Raw genomic sequence first — 23,526 nt, 5'->3', positions numbered from 1 at the left:
GGACAACACACATCACACACTCAAAAATCACTGTTGACTTTTTGGTTGCTTTGGGCGTAAAAAGAGAAATAAATCATGGTGTGGCCTCCATCATCTCCTGACCTCAATCTTATTTAGAACCTGTGGAGTGTCCTCAAAATAAAGATGTGTGAGGGTGGGCGGCAGAATTGCTCCAAACAACAGTTTTGAGCGTCAATACAGGCATCCTCATGAAATACAGGCAGAAACTATACATGGTCTTACAAAATTCAAAGGGTGAGACAGTTGTTGACGTAATCTCAAAGAACGGCTTGTATATGAATATGAACTTGAAATTTCATATATATATATATATATATATATATAAATATATATATATATATATATATATATATATATATATATATATATATATATATATATATATATATATATATATATAAAAATATATAAATATATAAATAAATATATATATATATATATATATATATATATATATATATATATACAGTATATTTTAGGACACCGAACAGAACCTTTGCTATGTTTCCACACGGACGGTTTTAATTGCCGGATCTGTGTGTCATGGCGGATAAATTCTTTTTAAAAACAGTAAAGAAAGGATGTTGTGAATAAATGTGTTGCATCGAAGTTTTTAATTTAAAATAAAATGGTCAAACAAAAATGCACGCTGCATTAATCGAGCCTTAATCAAATTGGTGCTGTTAAAATACATGTGTTATATGCAATTATATACATTATATACAAACATTATATAACACAGCCATTAGGGTTCACCATCCAGTGCACTCTTAGTGCCGGTCCCAAGCCCGGATAAATGGGGAGGGTTATGTTATGTTAGGAGGGGCAACCAACGTAAAACAAATCAAATATGCGGATCATGAATCAGACTTTCATACTGAATCGGTCCCAGGTTACCAACGACTGCCACAGGTATCGTTAGCCAAAGGGGAACCGGTGGAAATTGGGCTACTGTTGGCTAAAGGAGAAGAAGGAAGACATCTACAAAGACGGCAGGGAAAGGAGAAGTGTAGGAGAGTGGAGGTTATAGTTGCCACTTTAAATGTTGGTACTATGACTGGTAAAGGGAGAGAGGGAGCTGATATGATGGAGAGGAAAAAGGTAAATACGTTGTGTGTTCAGGAGACAAAGTGATAAGGGAGTAAGAGCAGGAACATTGGAGGTGTTTAAACTGTTCTATCATAGTTTGGATGGAAAGAGAAATGGTGTAGGGGTGATCCTGAAGGAAGAGTGCAGTAAGAGTGTAGTGGAGGTGAAAAGATTTTCTGATAGAGTGATGATCATGAATATGGAAGTTGAAGGGGCGATGATAAACGTCATTAGTGCCTATGCTCCACAAGTGGGTTGTGAGATGGAGGGGAAGGTCAAATTCTGGAGTGAGTTAGATGTAGTGGTAGAAGGTGAACCATAAATGAACGATTGGTGATTGGGGCAGACTTTAATGGGCATGTAGGTGAAGGGAACAGAGGTGATGAGGAGGTGATGGTAGGTATGGTCTTCAGGAGAGGAATGTGGAAGGGCAGATGGTGGTAGATTTTGCTAAAAGAATAGAAATGGCAGTGGTGAACACGTATTTTAAGAAGAAGTAGGATCATCTTGAGGAATGGAGAAGGAGTGTGCTGGTACCAACTTTTAAGAATAAGGGAGATGTGCAGACCTGCAGTATCTACAGGGGAATAAAGTTGATCAGTCACACCATGTACCAACAACAGAATGGTTCAAGGTGGAGGTGAGACTGCATCAAGGATTGGTTCTGGACCCTTTCCTGTTTGCAGTGGTGATGGACAGGTTGGGTGATGAGGTCAGACAGTAGTCTCCGTGGACTATGATGTTTGCGGATGATATTGTTATTTGTGGTGAGAGTAGGGAGCAGGTTGAGAAGAGCCTGGAGAGGTGGAGGTACACGCTGGAGAGAATGAAAGTCAGTAGGAGTAAGACAGAGTACATGTGTGTGAATAAAAGGGAGGGCAGTGGAGGGGTGCGGTTGCAGGGAGAAGAGGTGGAGAAGGTGGAGAAATTAAAAATGAGTTTATTAGAGGGACAGCACATGTAGGACATTTAGGAGACAAGGTGAGGGAGGTGTGATTAGGCTGGTTCGGAGCCACCAGGAAGGAGGAAAAGAGGAAGGCTAAAGAGGATGTTTATGGATGTGGTAAAGAAAAACATGCAGGTAGTTGGTGTGAAGGAGGCAGATGTAGAGGACAGGGGGGTATGGAGACGGATAATCTGCTGTGGCGACTCCTTATATATATATATATATATATATATATATATATATATATATATATATATATATATATATATATATATATATATACACACAGACAGAAACACACTATATACGTGTGTATCAATCACACTGGAATTTCTTTCTTGTCCCTCACTGTTATGTTGTTTTCAGAGTGTCATGTAGTACAGTATAGCGTTTACACGATGATCGAGATGTGTATCTACTCTGTTGACAGGTATAGATGAGAGGACAACCGAGGCGTCTTGGGCCGCAGGTGGCCAGTCCAGCCCTCCCTATGACGAGTCCTCGAGGGTAAGAAGCATTTTTCTCTTTCTCTTTTACACTCTCCTTCTTGTTCTATCTGGTTTGGTCTTTCGATCTCACTTTGTCCCACAGACCGACTTTTCTCTTCTGTCTCCCAGCTCCTGGAATGACACCAGTTCTACGTTCAAACCACCCCGCCCCCCCCCACCCGCATAAATAAAAAAATTTATTTATATATATATATATATATATATATATATATATATATATATATATATATATATATATATATATATATACATATATATATATATATATATATATATATATATATATATATTAAAAAAGGAAAGTTTAATCTTAAATGATTACACATCAAATATTTAACAATAAATAAATAAACAACCCTTTACTACTGCCGCTGCTACAACCCCCCACCCCCCCACACCCCCGTGCATCATCACGCCATTTAGATATCAAAATGCAAATGCGGCAGACCACTTTAAATGATAATGATTGATATTATTGGCGGCGCTATGGCGATACGGAGTCTCTCGGTCTGACCGACGCTCGCGTTTTCCAAGGGCTTGGAAATATAGCTCTGTGTAATTGGAATGGAATCATGGATGCATTTCAGATCTGTGATAAGCTGAGATTTCCATGCATGCAAATAGAGCCAGGCAAGGTTTGTGCCTTATTTCATTTCATACACACACACACACACACACACACACACACACACACACACACACACACACACACACACACAGGCATATACATCTGTAACAGTGTGTGAAGATCTCTCTGTTTCTCGATTTGTTTGTTTGTCTTGTACAAGTCCGGTTTGTTCTGGGTGCCCTGTATGAATTTCGTTTAATGTCACTCTCCTGTCACTTCCTATCAGAGATCAGTCAAATGTCAGAGACTCTCATGCCACGCTACCTTGTTTATTTTTTCAGTCGCCCTTCCCTGACGCGCGTCCACGGGCTATGGCTCTGGCGCCGGGCTTGATTTGAATTATAAGTCGGAGATGCTTGAGATATCGTTGCTCTAGGTGCATATAAATCAGCCATACTGACGTGGCAAGGAGCAGGCATCAGTGAGCAGACAGCTGTTCCACTCCTTCATCCAACACATGCACAAATGTAAACACAAACACACACAATCACGTGAGCGTTGCACTAGTAGTTGCAGGACTCTCCGCTGCTGTATAATCATTTATCATTGCCAGAGAGTCGGACCTGGAATAATCGATAGCGTTTTCCGAAACCCAGCACCAAAAATCCCCTCGTGTGCGTCCGACACCGCTAAAGCGTGGCACATGTGATGAGCGAAAGAAAAGCTGCGTACACATGGCATTCTTTCCAGCCTGTCAAACACACATCAGGCTCACTCTGAACACGGATGATCCCCGCCTCTAGCTTAATCCTGTGCACATCCCTCCATCCACCCACCTATTAATCCCTGTGTCCACACACATTCAGCCATTCTCATCGGTGCATCGGCAGGAACGTTAACGATACGATGCATTAATTTAAAAAAGGAGGTAAAAAAAACCCGATTTATTTCTATATAATTGTCAGGAGATGCACGATACTTTTATTATTTCAAAAAGTGCCTTATAATTGGGGACCAATATTTGATATGTAGATCGATTTCTTGTCGCTAAACAAGACTATACAGATTAACATGGCAGAGGTAGAGCTGCATCTTCCCGCAGACAGAACAGGAAAAAAACGTCTGGTTTTTTATTTTCATCATTTTTTTCTTTTTTTCTTTTTTTTTTTTTTACACTACAAAAGCCTTTTTTTTGTTGTTAAGTTTGTTAAAGGTCAGCACTATCTAAAGTAGGGCTGCAGCTATCCATTATTTTAGAAATCCAATATTCTACCGATTATTCCATCAATGATACTAAATACACAAGAGAAAATAAGACTCTTAAAATGAACACCATTTGTCACTTTTTTTTTTTTTTTTTTTGCTGAAATTGCACACAAGAAAACCTGTAAAAAAAAAAACAAAAAAAAACCTTTAGTGCATTTAATTGCCATATTACATCAAAATGCAAATGCAAACATATAAATTAAAAATCATAAATAAAAATATAAAAATCTATTTCAAATTATAAAAAAAAAAAAAAAAAAAAAAAAAAAAGGAGCTGCACTCTACGGTCTTTCCTTTGTTTTAGTTTGAAATGGTCACAAACTTTGGAAACGTTCTGGTGTCTTCTGTGGCATGAATATTTTCCTCGCCCTTCACTGTTTTCATTCTACAGCGTTTTGCGTGTTACCTGTTCCGGGCATTCCAGAGTTTAGCAGGCGGCGCGTCAGTTATAATGGTCCCTGTGGAAACACGGTGCTCTGTGTGGAGTTAAATGGACTAAACGAAGCATTGAGGAAAATAGTTTGCCTCGATGGTTATTCAAATTACTTGAGGAATCGTTTCCACCCTATTCTGTGCGATATTAAACATCATAGCATCATGTTTTTATCCATTAAATCACATTGTGTTGAATCAAATTAGAAATAGTGGTGTATCGTATTGGTAGCTGCTTTATATGTGCATCGAGATGCGAATTGTAACGCCTCGGTTATGGAGATGCACATCCCTAAACAACACACACACACACACACACACACACACACACACACACACACACACATTCTGTCTGCCGTTACTTCCTCCATGTTCAAACCGTAATAGAAGCCGTCTTGCTCTTGCATCTCAGTTACATCTCAGATGTCCTGTTGTTCGTGGCCTTTTTTCAGGTCAAAAAAAAGCTCAACCCTTAGCGTACACTCACCCACTTCGGATAACCCTCTCCCCTCGATAGGAAACCCAAGCCCCCCCCCTCCCCTCCCCCAAAAGAGCAGTCCTTCAGAGCAGCCGTTATCCTCTTGCGGTTTGTTCATGGAGCGCTATCAGAGAGATCGACCACAGCGGCTCGCTAGCAGGCAGAGAATTCTCCCACGGTGTTTTTACGGCGAGCTCAAATCTTATCAGCATCTTCACGTGTCGTGGCGCCTGTACCGAGGTTTACACCACCATCTCCAATCTCTCATCAGATAAACCAATCTTATTTTGCTTTCGCATGGACTTGTCCCTCAGACCCCTCGCAGATCTTCGCGCCTTGTTTTCTGTGGTTTTCACACTTTTTTTTTATTTATTTTTTTTTTTTTTACAACCGAAAAAAGATGAATTTCCTTTCTGTGCTCTCTTCCTCTATCTCTCTGTCTCTCTCTATCGCACACACACACACACACACACACACACACACACACACACACACACACACACACACTCTCTCACTCTTTCTGTGCTGAGCGTGTGTATGATTAGTGGGCTGTGAACAGCCTCCAGTCCCTGAATGCTGACCTTGGACAGCAGCCAGACTCTGGATCCTGGGCAGCCACGGGCCTCGCGTCTGACAGCCCTATCCGCGCCCTATCCATCCCATAATGCCTCTGCCTGTCCGTCACGCTCATATCACCCGTCCTCCAAATATGAGAGTGCAGGCAGACGTTCACCTGGACGCGAAGGAGAGCGCTTTAGACGTCGGGTCATCTGCTGGAGCGTTGGCCTGCATGCCTAAGCAGAGTGTTGACAGTCATTTTGCCAGCGGTACCTAAACAGCGACAAAACCCACACACACACTGAGGAACACAAGAGAATAGTGCATTTCGAGACGATGAGCAGGCATGATTGATGATCTAATGGTCCCACAGGAGCACAGACTCTTCCTAGCTTCCCATTGTCAACCCTTCTATCTAGCACATCCCCTGCAGACCTTCATCTCCGAGGTGTTTTTCCTTTCAGACGCTCTGGCAGCTGTCAGCTCCGGGTCACGAAACGCGAGCAAGACGAAAGCACCACTAGTGGGTCGGTTATGCATGTGGATAAACACAGCTGATTTTTAGATTTTTTTTGGAGTGGGAATGACGTCTTCCTCCATCCTGCCATCTTTCTATAGATCGTGTGGTTAAACTACGGTGGCTCAGAAGGACCATTTAGAAGGTATACTGAGTGGGTTTTTTTTTTAATTAAATTTTGTATTGCATCGACACTGGATGCGTCTGAAATATATGTCACACTCTATTCCCAAAAAAAAACAAAACACAAGCTTATAATAAGATTGAGCTTACTCCATGTTGAAGGTGGAGAATATGATGTGAAAAAGAAGAAAAAGGCAGCAGCCGCTGCTCCGGGACTCCAGAGGGAGTTAATGATGTTTGCGAGTGCTGCGGCAGACGGATTTTCACAGGGCCCAGGATTAGACCAGCTACAGAGTCTCTTTTATGACGCGCAGCCCCGAGTTTTAAAGAAGCACATAATCAGTTCCTCTGATATTTAGAGCCAAGGCCCCGAAGCTGATAACGGTCATGAAAGGGCAGTGTTTAGCTGCGGAAGAAGAAGAACGAAGAAGGGGAAGAGTTGAGGGAGTGTAGGAGTTTTCTCAGGCACCTTGATCGGATGAATCGCCGGCAACCGTAGATTTTTAATATCCAAAAACTTTGCAGTTGAGGATTAGATTTAAAAAAATGCAAGGTCAATAAATTGTAATAATAATCAGTTCCATGTTATTTAGGATGGATTGAGGACGAGTAAAAACCTCAGAACGTTGTTTTGATGAGAAGCAAAATCAATGCATTAATGCGTATGACTGCAATATTTTTTTTACTTCCTCTTGATGACACTGAAATTGACTTTAAGTACTAACAGCGCCGCTTGTTTACATGATCCAGGTCTCTGCTAAACTCTGCCGCTTGCTACAGCTTGGCAGGCGATCAAGTCCTGGCGAATTTCCCTCTGGCACAGATAAAGTGATCCATCTATCCATCTATCTATATAGTACTTTCCATATATTGGCCCAAGTCTGCATCGCTTTCCCTTTCTTCCTTTTTTTCCCCCCGTAAAAAATCTGTTGTTTTTTTTTTATGGTTCCTAAAATGGTTCATTCATTTTTAGCGACGGATTTAAACCGCTGAAACGGGAGCGAGGTGGGAATACACCCCCGATGCCATGCTTTTCCATCACAGGACGCCACGCGCATGCGCGTTCGCGCCTAGGGGACCCTTTAGCGAGCCTGTTTTTGCAAGGCGGGAAGAAACCGTAGACCCCTGAGGACACTCCAGGAGCGAGTAGTAGCTCGAGACTGACCCGGGTAATCCAGCGCTAGTGCTAGCCGCGCCGTAGGGAAATGCTGCTTTACATTCAGATAAACAGTTTGGAAAGGAAATTAGCCATGCCTCATTCGATGTTAAAATGTGCATGGCACTGCGGTGTTTTCTGGTACAGTGTAAACCGGCAATCGCAAGACGCCGGGATCGTTCATTCCAGCATTCAGACAGTCGACAAACGCAATCCAAGGATGAGATGTTAATCAGACCGTTTGATCAATTATGGTTCAGAACTATTTCAAATTTTTACCTATATGTCCCAACTTTCCTCACCTGGGCGAGGGGAATTCCCAAATGCAGCACGGGTGCTGAAATATGTCACGGCTCTCCTGGTGGATGGAAAGAAGTGAGGGGTTATGGGAAATTTACAGTCTTCACCGGATGGAGATGGAGGATACGACTTATTTGGATGTTGGTCAACTTGGTGCACGTATGTAGTGCAGGAAGGAATTCACAATATGGTATGAATTGGGTGCAAAGAGGTGGAAAATTTCCTGGTAAATTCACGGAAACTTGCAACGAAAACTTCATCTGGGGAATTTTGTTTAAATATTCCGAGTTGGAAATTAAATAGAAATTTTGTGGAAATGTATATAAGGCCCTAGTGGCTCTGTAGTAAGTGTGATGTGGGCATTTGATTGATGAATGTGCAGGAAATCCATTAAAATAAAATTGCATTAAATCTGGTTGTTTTAACCCAAATTATCCTGCAAGATCTTTTTTTGCAATTTTTCCACTTTATTCCCGTTTAATGTTTCCATTAATTCCAAATTCCTGGAATTTTGCACCCCTTGGTATGAAGTATTACATGTTATTCTCTAATGTAATCTTTTTATTTTGAGCTAATATTATATTTATTATAACAAAAACAATAAGGTAATTATTACGAATGCAGCCACGATGGGACCAGACATTTATGAAGTACACAGAGATTTTAAATGTTCCTCAAAATGATGCTGACAATTAACGTCTCCACAAAGCTTACATATGCTCATCACTGGAGCTAAGCAGCCCAGAGCTGTTCCTCAAAGAACCTGTGCTTCAAGCCTTAACATCAACCATATTGAGCATCATTGTTATTTACTGGAACAATGACTTGTGTAGACTTTAGTGACTTGACATTAACAATGACTTGAGAATGTATTTGAGTGGCAGTAAAATGTGCAGGCCAAAAGTTTGTGGACGCACGGTCATTAGGTTTGGTATGTTCTTCTGGTAACATCCAATTCTACATTTGGTCCATATTTGCTCTGCAAGCAATAAGGTTGGAGCTTTATAGCAGGAGATCTTCCACTCCAACCCATGGAAAGCAGATCATAGAGCTGGCTTTGTGTACAGGAGTCATGCTGAAGCAGGTTTAAGTGGAGGGAAAATTTCATGCTACCACATCCAGAGATTGGGGAAGGAGCACATATGGCTGGAAAGGTCAGGTGTCCGAATACTGTCCATGTAGTGTGTGTAAATGATGAATGTACCAGTCATCTTTTGTTCACATTAGTTTGGTATGATTAGACATGCATGTGCTGCAGAAGCTGGCGTCTCCTCAGGCTTCTCTTTGCCCTCTTAATGAAATGCATCCAAGATTTAAAAAAAAAAACAAAACAGCAAAAGAAGTTGAAGAACAAAAAAATCGATCGTTCCAGGGAAACGCTTGACCAACGCCACGGCTCGTTTCTGCTTCAGTAATTAGAAGAGTGTCATAGCACTCAATTAGCAGAACTGGCTAATAATGTGCTTAATGCTGTGATCTCTTTCCCCCAGGGTTTCGCAGACAGCCCTCATTATGGTGATCACTTGAGTGACAGTCGATTAGTGTCCCATGAAGGATTGTCCCCGACACCTTTCATGAGCTCCAGCATAATGGGTGAGTATCCAAGGTGATTGTCACCTCGAAATCCCCCCCCAACCATTTCCACCCCGAGCGAGATTTTTATTTATGTCCTCGCAACACGTCGACTTGCCTGCTTTTCAGTTTGTAACACAGACAGTGTCGCCTCCATAATAAATCGCCTCTTTAACTGCCCCCCCCTCCATCTCTTCCCATTAACCCCCCCACCCCCCCCCCCCACCCCACAACTGTTCACTCAGGGTGGAAGTCACGCCATCAGTACAGTTTTCCATCACAAAAGACTTTCTTCTACCTATCATCAAAAACCCCAGCAGCTACTTCCAGTTGCCCCCGAGAGCGAGGAGGGAGGGGGGGAACGAGAAGAGGGGGAGGGGGAGGATTGTGGTGAAACAAGCAGATGTGCCAGTGATCATTTCTCACACAAACCAGTCAGGTCATATGATTTTCTGAGGTCTCTCTGTTCGTTCCGCAGAGGTGTGCGAAAGCGAGATGAACCAAGAAAAGAGTTCCTCTTTTCGCTCCAAATATATTTCAGATGTTTCAGAGGTCGGGCTCCGGCTTTCCCTTTTTTCTCTTTCGATTGTTTTTTTTTTCTTTCAAACGAAAGAATTTATTTTATCGAGTAATAATTTCATGCCTGAATTTGAACCCCTGTGTTATTCGTTTAACAATTTCCAAAACGGACAGCGAATTGCACTTCTGTTTGGGGTGCGATCTGGTTCTTTCCAGCTCGGGGGGGCAATGCGCTGGCACACGACAGCTTTATGGGCGGTCGGTTGCGCCGCATTGTCGCTTCACCCTGGAGACCGGTTGCCATGTAAGGTGGCAAGTTTATGCATCAGCGCTAGTGATGTTAAAAAGACAGCGTTTCGTTTCAGTCATCTCTCCAAGTGTGTGTGAGAGAAGCTGTTTTCTTCTTCGGTTTGCTTCTCGTGGCTGTAATTATTTTCACGGAATATTTCAGAAAAACAATGTGTCTGGTGAATTTGACAATCGGACTGTCTGCGCGCTTTAACCGGTCGGAATCAGACGCCGAGCCTTCGGTATTATGGGTATCTGGATTTTTATATGGGAATTCTGCATTCTGGGGTGTTTTCCATAAAAGAATACACACTCAGACCTTATAAACTGAGAGGTGGGAGCTTAGTGGTGAGGGCATTGGACTTTGGATCAGAAGTTCACACATCTGATAAAAATCCCACCACCACCAAGCTGCCACTGCTGGGCCCCTAAGCAAGGCCCTTAACCCTCAGTTGTAAGTCACTCTGGATAATGGCATCTGCCAAATGTACCTGCTAATGAAAGCACCTGAGCAAGAACCAGACACATAATGCGGTTAAGGTTACGTCTACACTAATCCGGATCAATTTTTAAAACGCCGTTTCCGTCTTGAAACGTCCAGCGTCCACACGCTTTCCAAACTTTGCTCATCCACACTAAAACGTCTGAAAAGGCTCATGTCCCTGTACTGCGCACGAGCAACTCGTAAGTCTCTTCGACCTGCGTCATTTCCGCCCGCCGTTTATTTACTTTCCTGCTTTTGGAAATATTGCGTCATCGTTTTCGAAAGTCTCTGTTTTCACAGACCACACTGTGACGCAAAAAACTGCGTTTAACTGAAAATGTAGACGGAAGGCCAAAACGGAGAGAAAATTATGCGTTTTCAAATGAAAAACGTATTATTGTAGACGTGGCCTAAGACTCAGCATCGAGTCAGCGGAGGTTTTGAGGACACACCGGTTAGGGCAGGAAGCGAGTGATCTGTTTCCTGTGATTTATTTCTATAGGTTCATTTTTTGCTTTTGTACTGGAAGTGTTTTAAAAGCCACAGTGATGTAAGTGGATTAGATCAAGCCCCAAAATCCTTGTGGTCTTCAGTAACTTGAAGAAAATAGAAGAGTTTGGACGTCAGTGTTTACCTCCAGTGTAGCGAGGGCTCGTCTTTCCTCATATATATAAATCCCTGTTTGTTTATTTTTTTTCATGATGAAAAATGAAATGTTTGCACTTGAAGACATCACCAGATGGTCCTGTGCATTAGCAGGGTGCAAACAGTGCACTGATTCAATGTAGAACAAAATACATTTACATTCACGCCAATGATTTATATCATTTATACTACTGAGCAGTTAAGGGCCTTGCTCAGGGGCCCAACAGTGGCAGCTTGGTGGTTCAGGGATTTGAACTCTTAACCTTTTGATCAGAAGTTCAACATCTCAACCAATGAGCTACCACTTTTCTATTTTCCACTTTTACAATTATATAATTTATACAACTGAGCAGTCGAGGTTGAAGGGCCTTGCTCAGGTGCCCAACAGTGGCAGCGTGGTGGTGGTGGGATTTAAACTTACAACCTTTTGATCAGAAGTCCAACATCCTAACCACTAAGCTACCATTTTTATTTTCCACTTTTCCAATTACATCAATTCTACTACTGAGCAGCTACGGGGTTAAGGGCCTTGCTCAGGGGCCCAAAAGTGGCAGCTTGGTGGTGGTGGGATTTGAACTCATGACTTTCGTATTCAAGTCCAATGCCTTAACCATTAAGCTACCATCTAAAAGCTAATAAATAGCCTCCATCCTGTTTTGAGTATTATGCACACTAGAACTCATGCGTATGTGAGTTTTTTATGCGTAATCGTATTTTATATCGTCCGATCTTTCATCCGCACGAAGCCCGACACGTCAACGCGCCGAAAGCACGTCAGGGTTAGTCGAGGTCACCTATTGTGTATGATAATGAAGTCGGTACAGTGTTGTAGCACGAGGCAGATGGCGGGTAATGACTGTTTATTTGACATAACACTTTAATTAGAGTAACCACCACAATACGCGGCGTGTCTTGAATAATGGAGATTCATTTAAAAGGTCATTTTTAGTTCAAGTGTATTTTAATGGTTTTGCCTGAGCCTGAGTGTAACGGCAGGGGGAAAAAAAAAACAGTGTATTCCTTTTCAGCGTTATATTTAGAAACGTGGCGCGCTGCATGTGACGGACGAAACCGGTGAATTTAATCGTGTCGAGCTGAAGCACTATAAATAAACCCCTGTTTACTATTATTGATTGGCACAAATGCTATATTCAGGGAGGGGGTGGATTGGGTTTCTAGCGTGTTCCTGAGCACGGATTCAGGGGTGTGTGTGTGTGTGTGTGTGTGTGTGTATGAAATACCGTTTGACACCAAAGCTCTTGGAACAGACAGTATGGTAGAAATATATAATATCACACTAATGGTACACAAATAGACATTAGCATGCTGTATAAATGACCTTAAACACTTCACGCCAAAAGTTTGTGGACACCTGCCCGAATGCTTTTTGAACATCAGCATTTGATATTTATATTTATGAAGTGTGAGAGACAACATTATTTATACAACTAAACAAGTGAGGGTTAGGGGCCTTGCTCAAGGGCCCAACAGTGGCAGCTTGGTGATGGTGGAAAGATTTGAACCTATGACCTTCTGATTAGAAGTCTAATGTCTTAGACTATTTGGCTCCCACTTTTTACATTTAGTCCCCATTTTAATCTCATTTGACTCTTATAACAACCTCTCTTCTGGGAAGATGTTCCTCTAGATTTTGTGGAGAATTGTTCTTTTTCAGTTATAAGGGTGTCAGTAACTGATGGTGAGGTGAGAAGGGATGGGGTTTATTCAGCTTTCACATTCACTGTTCAATAGGGATGAGGCTCAGAGCTCTATAGTAGGAAATCTTTCATTTCAACTCCTGTATCTCCATGGAGCTGGTGTTGAGCACGTTTTTTTCCTGGTTGTTTTGTCTGGTTTATAAAAAATGTAAATAAATGCTATAATTTCTCTCAACAGAGTTTTAGGCTGGTGGTATCTTAAGTGTGTAATCTACCGAACCAGTGTTGATTTATTCATTGAAAGAAACCTGGAGGCTGGAAAAGCGGGGTGTCCGAATACTTTTGGCCTCAGACACTGTGTGTAATCGGTATGTCTTTTTTCAACAGTCAGATCTATCAATATAAAAGGTTGCTCTTTATGTAATAGTGATTGATTGGTGAACATATCTTCCATTCCTCATCCAGTCTGCCATTTTACCCAGCATCCTTTAGCTACGCCTCTGCACATGGTCACCACATGACGGCTTCATTTCCCCTCAATCTGCGCTCTTTACTTTTCCAAGACTCGTCTGGAGCGCTGGACTAGAAATCTGTACGCTTTACATTCCTCAAGTGTGCCAGGAGACACACCATGCTTTCTTGCCTTATCAATGACCGAGGTGTGTGTGTGTGTGTGTGTGTGTGTGTGTGTGTGTGTGTGTGTGTTTTATCTATTAGTGTGAGGTTGAACGCTGTTGCATAACGATGGCATTGTGTGGAGTGGAGTGGACTGAAGGTTTCAAACGATTTTTAATAAAGCTTAATCCAGATTTAGATTATGGAAAAATCTGCACGCATGCTGAAAATCCTGCCGCTTCAGCGATGCTGGTATTTACTCGACAACCAGATTATAATCACAAACGACAAATTAGTCGCGGCGACGTTTCAGGTTTCTGCGGTAATACTGGGGTCCTGATCCGGCGTGTTTTATTACAGTATAAAAACAATAATACAAAAAAATTCTACATTTTTCAAATAATTGTAAACGAATACAAATGAGACCAACATCCAACAGCCAATCAGCTTTCTGTTAGCGGAGCAACTTTTTTTTATTTACATTTTTTAAAAGAAAACTAAACATTGCATTTTCATCAGATGTACATCAGACATTATATAAATGAATACACATAATTCAAACACGTACATCCCCTTTCATACATTAGCTTTTTGTTTACTGTAAATTTGCTCATCAGAAATATTAATATATAAAAAAGAAGAGAAAAAGAAATGGAAAACTAAGTACAAAAAGGCATCTTTCTATCATAAACAAAAATCATTCCAAAAATCAGCTGTTAAAATATATTATACAATTTATAGAAAATTATATTTTTTATTGTATTTTAATATTTAAAAAATACTGATTTAATTTGCTTGGAAACAGCCATAATGTCTTAGTCAATTAGACAAATAAATATAAGAATTTGAATCAAAAGAGGATTCACACTTTAAAACCAATAAAATAAATAAAAAAGGCTTTATAACAGTAAAAAAAAAAAAAGCTTATAAAAGGTAAAAATCAATTTATCGGCTTATAGGAAAAGATCAGATTCTGTCTGAACTGACCACCATGCAGAACATGAAGAATATCAATGTCCACGTTAGTTTTTAATGTACCAGCACAATAACACACTATCGTCTATTTCTTGTTATCAATAAAATAAAAAATGTAGATGTATGTTTATATATCACTTGCACACCCCTACTGTGAGATGTTGCATATTTGGTCTGCAAATTTTCTAGTTTATGATTTACAATTGCTGTTATTTGCTTCATTTTATAAATGTCCTTTGTTACTTTCCTGTGACATCCATTTTTGAGCTCATACAGGGGCAACACTTATTTTTTTTATTTTTTTTGGGGGGGGGTTGCTTAGTGGGTTTGCTTAAGACAAGAGAAGGTCATGTGTGTTTTGTGGTCGAAGAGGAACTAGTGGTTTTGCATCATTTGCCATGAAAAAAAATAGAAGTGTAGAGCGTTGCAGAACAACGGATTTGTGGAGTTGTGTTGTGCTATTTTTTTGGGTAGCGTTTTGGGTGTTTTTGGTCCAGGATTTTTCCTTAAATGGTTCCTACGGTCATATTGCAAAACAATGGATATATGAAGTTGTGTTACACTTTTTCTGGGTATTTTGCGTTGCGAGGCCCGTGTTCAGTCGAAGACTTCGTGAACGGTTTATGTTTGTGCGCATCTTAGTCGCAGCATCGCCTGCTTTATGTTTGTGTCCACTCAAGCTGATTTATCACCTGTCCCCTAAAACATCCGTGTGTGTGTGTGTGTGTGTGTGTGTGTGTGTGTGTGTGTGTGTGTGTGTGTAGCTACTGGTGTTTGTGCTGAGACGTAAGGACGAGAGAGACCCAGACTACTGGACTTACACTTCTGTTTTTTTGTTTTGTTTTGTTTTTTTGCAATCCCATGTTTGGGTCACACTGATGCCTCAGCAACAAAGAAGGAAAATCAGCAACACCAAAAAAAAAGGAAGAAAGTACATTACAAGGACATTTCAGAGCTTCCTTGTATCTAAAAAAAAAAAAAAAAAAAGGAAATAAAAAAATAGAAAAGCCTCGCTGTCCTGTTTGTCTTCAGCTGAACGAGCGTGTCAGGAACAAGCCGTGCTTGTTTAGTTTAGTCGACATAATTTAGCCGTAAATGTGTATGTGGGCGTGTTTACTTTTGCTGACATGGGGTTTGTACTTTCTTTGCTCCGTGTTTGTGCGTCGTATTTTTAACTCTGCTGACCGGCGTGCGGAAACGCTCGCGTTCCTGCGGCCGCTCTGTTGCATTAATGTAATCTTCTTACTATTAGGGGTGTCATCACGCACTCGCCGCACGTGCGCACAACGTGTGTGTTCCAGCTCGGATTACACCGTCTGCCGGATCGACTCGACGAGGGCGCCGTTATTTCCCGTACGGACCATCCGCCAGCACCGATCCCAGAAGTTCGCCTTTTCTGTTGTGCCTTGGGATTTTGTCCTTACAAACCCAAACTCTGAGCGGATACATGAAAATCTATTAGTTAAGAGTGTGACATGGCATGGGAGTGTTTGCTCCGCACCTGGGGGATAAGAGAGACTCCCACATTCTCTTCGCATGTAGAGCTCCGGTGGCTGCTCGGCCACCTCTAACCCCGCCGTTTGTTAATTGCAGACGGGCCTTGAGACTCTCAACAATGCAGCATTATTACTGTCAAGTGTTATTTCCCTTGCTGGAAGTGTTGTTTGGATGTGCTTTTAAGTCCCGCCAGCATTGGAAATGCGTTGTCCTAGCAACCGTCGTCAGAGGAGTGGCTTCCTCCGATGAATTAAGGAACGGAGATTGAAATCAGATTGAATGCAAATGCCTAGTCGCTATATGTACGGTGTCTCTGTAAACATCTATCTGTTTCGGGTTAATCCCACGTGGTCGGTGCTCGGATAATCCGACAGGGATTATTTATTTTTTTTTAATACTGGATGATCTCACAGGGAAATGATTTCTTTGCACGTTCTAGCGATTTAGGAAGCTGGCTTGAACCAACGACCTTCCGATCAGTAACCCAGACACTTAACCGCTAAACTTCCACTTCCCCAGTGAAGTATTATAGATTTATAGCCACAAGCTGCTGCTGTAATCATAACCACTGTCCTGTCGCTCATCCCAAAAAAATCTATTCTCATTAACACACCTTCCACTTCTACTGATTCCGCTCATCAGATCTCACTCAGAAGATTTCTCCTGCCACAAACACCTCAGCTCTTTATAGGGTTTATACACATCCCCATGTCTGTACATCCCGATGTTTCAACCAGCTGATTTCTGGCAGCTGTGAGGTTTGAAGAACTCTTTCTAATAATGTATTGCTATAAAATTGCTATTGAAACAGTTCACTTTTATTGCTTTGGATCAGACAGACAGCAAATCATCAGTTTACTTAACGTACAGCTCTGCCTCTGCCATGTCAATCTGTATTCTGTGTGACTCACAGGACACGGCAGAAATCGAGCTACATATCAAATATTATATATATATATAAATAAATCGTTTTTCACCGTTGCGAATATGTTAAAAACGATGCATCGTGATTCAATTGCCAACTTGTATCGCACTCTTTAATTCGACGTGTCGCGCGTGTCACGTTAACTTTGTTGTGAATCGCTGAATCTTACCATCTCTAGAACATGCGACAGACAGGTGCTTCTTGCTGCACCGGTGTTCTGTTAGATGGATTGATTGCTTGCGCCGAATGAATTCTCTTGCTTTTAGCTGTTGCATATAGAAGAAAGCATTCACATTTAAAATAAAAAAGATTAACCCACATGAAGACCAGAGACCTGTCTATGAGAGAACAGACTGGATATTGATCTCTATTGTCTAATATTCGCATCCCAAAAACACAAATCTTAAGGCCAGAGTAGAAATAATAGATTCAGCTTTGCTGTTCCAATACTTTTGGCGAGGGAGGTCATTGTCAGCTTTTGCTTATAGAGCTAACATTGGGGGTGGGGGGTAAATTCAGAGGAAGCCAGCCCCGACCCCTGAGAACAGATTCCCCTGTATTCACTGACAAAGCATATCAATGATTGGCCTCTTTTTTCATGATCGGTCGGGGTTTATTTATTCATTCACCCTCTTTACATGTATAGTTCCTGGAGAACTTTAAGCTTCTTGAGTAACACATGCATGTTCCTTATGTTTCTATGCAACAACCTCAGGCCATGCAATGCTATAAAGTTTGACTTGGACCAAACAAATCAAATAAATTTCCAGATGTTCAATTTTATTCTCATTGAGAATTCCTCCCTTACCCCTAACTTTCTCCAAATGTTCTCCTGAAATACTTTGCAGAGCCTCTAGAAAAAAAAACTCGCCAAAGATGTTCTCCACTATTTGGAGATTTCTTTCGTGATCCAGTTCATCCCAGATCAGTTTAATAGGATTTGGGTGCGGTGAATGGGCAGGTGGTTCCATGATAGATATCACTCCAGACGACTGCTTGCTCTCTAAATAACACAGAACTCGGCTCATCTTCTCGTTGTATGGTGATGTCGGTTCCAGTGAGCCGCAGTCCAGATGGAATTACATGGAGTGTGTTGAAGTATGGAATGGGATCCTTGTTGGTTCCGGATTCCTTTTGCTTTCAGAACCCTTCCCCGCTCCAAAACAGCCCTAAACCATTACACTTTCACCTTCATGTGTGACTGTGGGGGTGAAGGAGTCTGATCGAATCTTCTCTCCTGTTCTCCGTCTTACACAAGTTCTTCTGATAGAGACAGAAATATTTTATTCAAACGTGAGAACTTGCTTTCACTCATTCACTGTCCAAATCGTATGGACTCTCTTACTGCTTTTACCTAAACAAAAGGAAAATTCATGTGTCTCCGAAACCTTAAAAGAACTAGGTGGTTCCACACCTTTGACAGGAACTGTATCAGTTAGTAATGATGGATGAACTTTCCATATTTCCATGTTAAAATGGCCTTACAGGCAAGACCTAGTGTTATGTTTATTTACTGAATTCTCCTCCAGAGACCCTAGATGTGTGTGTGTGTGTATTCTTAAGATACGTGATGAACCGGCTTAAGGTCGTTCCATCGCTTAAATCACGCCCACTGTTATGCAAGAAATAACTGTGTAATGCCGCATTCCCGAGTGGATTTCCGCGTTAGCGTGCCTCCTTCCTACGCCGCGTTAACGAATCCCCTGATCATGAGAATTGCTCTCATCTGTTTCTTTTCTGCTTTTGAAGGACGCTAATGGCTTTCCAGGAAATGAAATTATGCAGTCGTTTAGAGACATCGCAAAGTACGCCAACCTTTTTTTGCTTTTCCTTTTTTTCCTTTCCAGCAAGACCTTCCTTTCAAGACACATCTTCCTATCCTTTTGTAGTGACTGGAGGTAAAGGGGGATTAGGCATCTCTCTTTCTTTCTCTCTCTCCCTCTCTCATTTCCTTTCTGTCTCTCTTTTTTTTGTCGCTTTAATTGTTCAGAAGGTCTCAGTGTGGTGTATTAAATCCCACTTTGTGCCCCGGCTCCCTGGCGTGTGCAGCAATAACGGTGTGTGCGTGTGTGCGTGTGCGCGTGTGCGCGTGTGCGCGTGTGTGTGGCTGGCTCTGAAGGACTCTGTACGAGCAGGCGCTCTGATTGTGACCAGGTGCTGCTCAGGTGCTCGCTCCCTCAGCGCAACAGCAGTCGAGAGGCCACAGGTGCAGCCAAGGCTGTTCTTTCTTTCTCTCTCTCTCCATTCTGTCTTCTCTCTCTCTTTTTCCTTCACACATTCAAAGAATGACAAGGCAGAACAGGTTGCTAGAGAAATGTAAAAATCCAGCTAGACTTGTCAGCGTCTTTAGTTTGGTGTAGTTTTTTGCTGTAAGACCTATACGGAGAGATATTGTGGCCATAAGCCACTGATGAGATTCGAGTAAGTGGAAGGGAAAGGAATAAGTGGCCCGGGGCTGCTGCTGCAGGTGGTGGTGTTTGGGCTGGTTGAGAAGAGTGAAGCATGGAGCCAGTCATTATGCAGAGCTGCTGGGTGCGGTTATCCGTTACTGTGCTCAGCCGAGCGTGAACAGCCCAAGACGAGCTGAAAGGCCACAAATCTCCTTTTTTCCCTTCTTCCCTCTGTCTCTGTATCACCCCCCGCCCCTACCACCACCACAACGTACCACATCCTCACCCCAACCTCCCTGAGGCCTGGCTCAAAGCTGGAGGGGGGCGACAGGGGCAGCTGCAGGCTTCAGCTGGGATCTGGCTCTGGCTCGGTCTGGACCCACAATTATCATCTTATCTTATTATCTCGTGTTTCCCAACCCGAGAGTTGGCAACGAATAGAAAAACAAAACAAAAAAGATTCCTTCTCATTCACAATACAATACAATTAACTTTTTCCGTTTCCCAGACCTTTAACGGTATTTCTCTTGTGCTCTAATTAGACTACAAACGTGAGGATGACCTGTGGTATCTGATCTTCGTCCCTCTGGGAACAGAGCCAGTTGGTCCAAATGGCATACTTGCTGTTCTCATTTGCACAAGATACACAGGGCTCTGGGGTTTCAGGGCTCCAGGGCTTTAGCATGGGGCTGCTCAATTAGCGACCTGCGAGCCACTTTCATCCCCCAAGCAATATTTTACCCTTTGATTGGTTCTTAACAGCTGATCAACAGCAACAACAACAAAAAAAAAAAACGTATTCAAGTCTCATCATGTGGGAGACACCAATTACTCATGTCTATGAGTGGAGCAGCAGGCGAGCTCGACCCAGAGACTTATGAGACTTCTGAACACGCCTGAGACAGTTACACAATGAGTTACATAAGAGCATCAGGTTGCTTTGGCCAACTTTTTTCAGTTTACTAGTGAGCACTATTTTGCCAGAGATTTTTATAGCTGTTGGGGGTAACATTCTTCAGATTATAATGGAATCAGGAACAATGTGGCTTCTTATTATATCGGTTGAGGAGCATGACTTCACTTCTGATTTTGGTGAAATTAAATGCAGAATGTGTATGCAGAGCTGGTGTAATATGTAGAGATGCACTCTGCCATTCAAATATGTGAAATATGTGATTTGATGGGGAGGTGGTAGCTCAGTGGTTAAGATGTTGGACTTCTGATCGGAATGTCTTGAGTTTAAATCACACCATTACCTTCAATCCGAGCAAGGCCCTTTAGCCCTCAACTGCTCAGATGTATAAATGAGATAATTGTATGAGTGTCTGTTAAATGCTGTAAAAATAAATAGAATAGCTTTTACTTGTCACATGTACGTTACAGCACACTGAAATTCTTTCTTCGCATATCCCAGCTTGTTCGGTCTGAGCGCAGGGTCAGCCATGATACGGAACCCCTGGAGCACAGAGGGTTAGGGACCTTGCTCAAGGGCCCAAGAGAGGCAGCTTGGCGATACCGAGGGTTGAACCGCTGACTTTCTGATCCTTGAGCCAGCACCTTAACTCGACTTAACCACTGAGCTAGCACTTCCCCATTAGAATTTTCGCTCATGTACCTGTTGGGAAAATATATTTTGCCACTCATCTTGTATCCCGTTTTACTCTCAGGAGTTTACTCCCATTTCTCACGATCGCCCTCTTAGTGCTTTAATGTCCCCTTCAAAGAGTGAGCCCACTTTGTGTCTTATAAAGAAACCACTGTAATATTACAGTAATATATACAATATAAAAAGAACGAATCACTCTTTAAAACAATTTAAACACATTAGAGTCACAAAGTCTCGTTCAAAATGAACAAATCGTTCATGAACAAACATCACTAATTCTCAATTATCTGGGAGTTGAGTCATGTCAAATAGACTTCCATCTGGTTTCATCCGAGCAGCTTCTTCACTCTGATAGAAGTAACATGGTATTTCTCTGGGGTAGTAACATCCAAAAGACTTCCCTTTCCCCTGAGACCTCCCTCTTTCTTGTACCTTTACGAGGCTTTCCAGCGAGGCGAGGATCCTCAACCCTGGTTCATACACATTTATGGAATCCTGCCATCGTCTCTCAGACTGCTAGGATTCTTCTTCGTTACAAAAAGCTGCTTTGATTCAACCAGATAGTAGTCCATTCGACTTCCAGTCCTTGAAAAGGATGTTCATCGGTGTAAAATATTCTTTATAGTTTGCTGGACTTGATCTTGAGCTGTTCTCTAGGTAGTACGTTAATCTCGCAGTTTTAGGCCATGCCTTTATAACTCGTTCTTGTGAAAGTAACCTCCTGTGTGGTCCTTCATGGGGCTTTGAATTCCTCTCGTGGCCCCTTCTTGTAGACGGCCCGACGTTGGCCTAATTTCCATCCTCGCAGCTACAATTAAAACGAGCACGTCCGATAATGCTGACCTACTCATCCGAGAGATTGCTCAGGAACATGGGTGTGTTGAACATGCATACTGAGCAGATCCGGATTCCTGGCTGGATGCCTCACGTGATCCTCATCAGCTGCTACTATTAAACACCTACACCTGTATTTATGTGTTTGACCCTATCATCTCAAAAACACCATCCTCTTACCCCGGCTTTCCTGCTTCTCAGTCTGTTAGCTTGAGGCCGCAGCTCTCGCCAATAAAAACGCTAGCGATCGTTCGATGAAACACAGTATTAAGTTAAAAGCCAATGATTCATTAGGAAGGAATTTTGCCAGTGGAACGAATGCAGTCTAAACCTCAGCTAAATCTCTGCCGCTGATGTGAATGACTCTAACAGACGACTGGAACTACATTTCTACAGTCCCACATACCTGCTGGAATCCATCTTACACACACACAAACACACTCCTCCTCGCCATCCATCTCTGTTTTGTTCCTCCACCTCCTCCCTGGTGTGTTTGGCAATGTTCATGAGCTCCCTGTCCAATCCGGAGCCAGACGCTAGGCTTTCTTTCCATACAGACCGTGAGATTGATAGCACCCGAGTCTTTGCTGGTCTGGTAACATGACTTAATTTGTGTCCAAGCAGTGTTTAGGCCTGTTGACATGGGCTTCTATAAACAGCATATGCTGATTCAAGAAATACAGGTAGTCCCAGTGTTACGATGGTTTGACAAAAATGTTTCGAACTTACGATGAACACAAGTTTCCCGGCAAATTAACGTAGCAGCACGTCTGCGGTACGATGCGATGAGACACTGCAACGGTGTCGCCCTGCCTTGTGAGATGTCTTACTCTCACCAGCGGTCGACAGAGTTCAGTTGTCTCAGCGATTAAACGCAAATTTTTTTTCAGTGTTTTTGGTGTTTTAAAGCCCAATTTTAGCACTTGTCTCTCTTGCGTCTGGCTTTGCCCCCTCCACTCACGAACCGGCGCTCGTCCACGCACCCGCTGCCTAATACATATTTACTTAATAGTTTATGCATTGAGGTAGTGTACATTTCTCGGTTGTGCTAAATGATGTACTGTACATGGTTAAATTATTAACAGTATATTACCTCATACTGATCATCATTCTTTAAGGCTCCTGAAAAATTTGTAGCGGTATAACCCTCATGGGTGCAATCGTGATTCGTGTGCACGTGATCGATGCTTTTCCACTTTTTTTTAGAACTTTTTTCTTAGTATTTAAATAGAATTAGGCCCCAACCCCCACCCCAGCAGCAGAACCCAAAGTCAAGGTAATCTACACAAAGAAACCTTATGGCCGTTGCGATAATTTTTATCCTCTGATGAAATTTTTGCTGCATCAAAAGATTTCAGACTCTTTGGTGCAGTGTGACGTCTCCTACGACGACCATCAAACCAAGAACCAACAGGACGGGCGAACACGATTAGGCAATTAGCACGACAAGCCACCTCAGGGAAAACGTGTCAGGTGGACAGTACAGCAAGAAGTAAAACTTATTGAGTTATGGAGGGAAACGGAGTGTTTGTATGACGTTTTTATTAGCAACGGC

At 42.2% G+C, this 23,526-nt stretch overlaps 1 protein-coding gene across 11 annotated transcripts in view; it reads left to right on the top strand.

The window, feature by feature from the left end:
- Positions 1 to 23,526, top strand: part of tcf12 (transcription factor 12) — a 110,247-nt gene that overhangs the window by 27,212 nt on the left and 59,509 nt on the right. For 10 of the 11 annotated variants that reach the window (XR_014534956.1, XR_014534957.1, XM_083549954.1 and 7 more), the window contains exons 4-5: positions 2,487 to 2,563; positions 9,454 to 9,556. Coding sequence is in view for 8 of the 11 variants with exons in the window: in XM_083549954.1 (XP_083406080.1) it covers positions 2,487 to 2,563; positions 9,454 to 9,556 (180 nt within the window). In the remaining 3 variants the exon portion in view is untranslated. Of the gene's footprint in view, positions 1 to 2,486; positions 2,564 to 9,453; positions 9,557 to 23,526 lie in introns of those variants that run through there. The other variant, XM_083549949.1, reaches the window with a different exon arrangement.

This window comes from Silurus aristotelis, assembly GCF_946808225.1.
Source record: "Silurus aristotelis genome assembly, chromosome: 9".
Classification (NCBI taxonomy): Eukaryota; Metazoa; Chordata; class Actinopteri; order Siluriformes; family Siluridae; genus Silurus; species Silurus aristotelis.
Note: the sequence above shows the minus strand (reverse complement) of the source record. Positions and strands in the feature narration are given on the sequence as shown.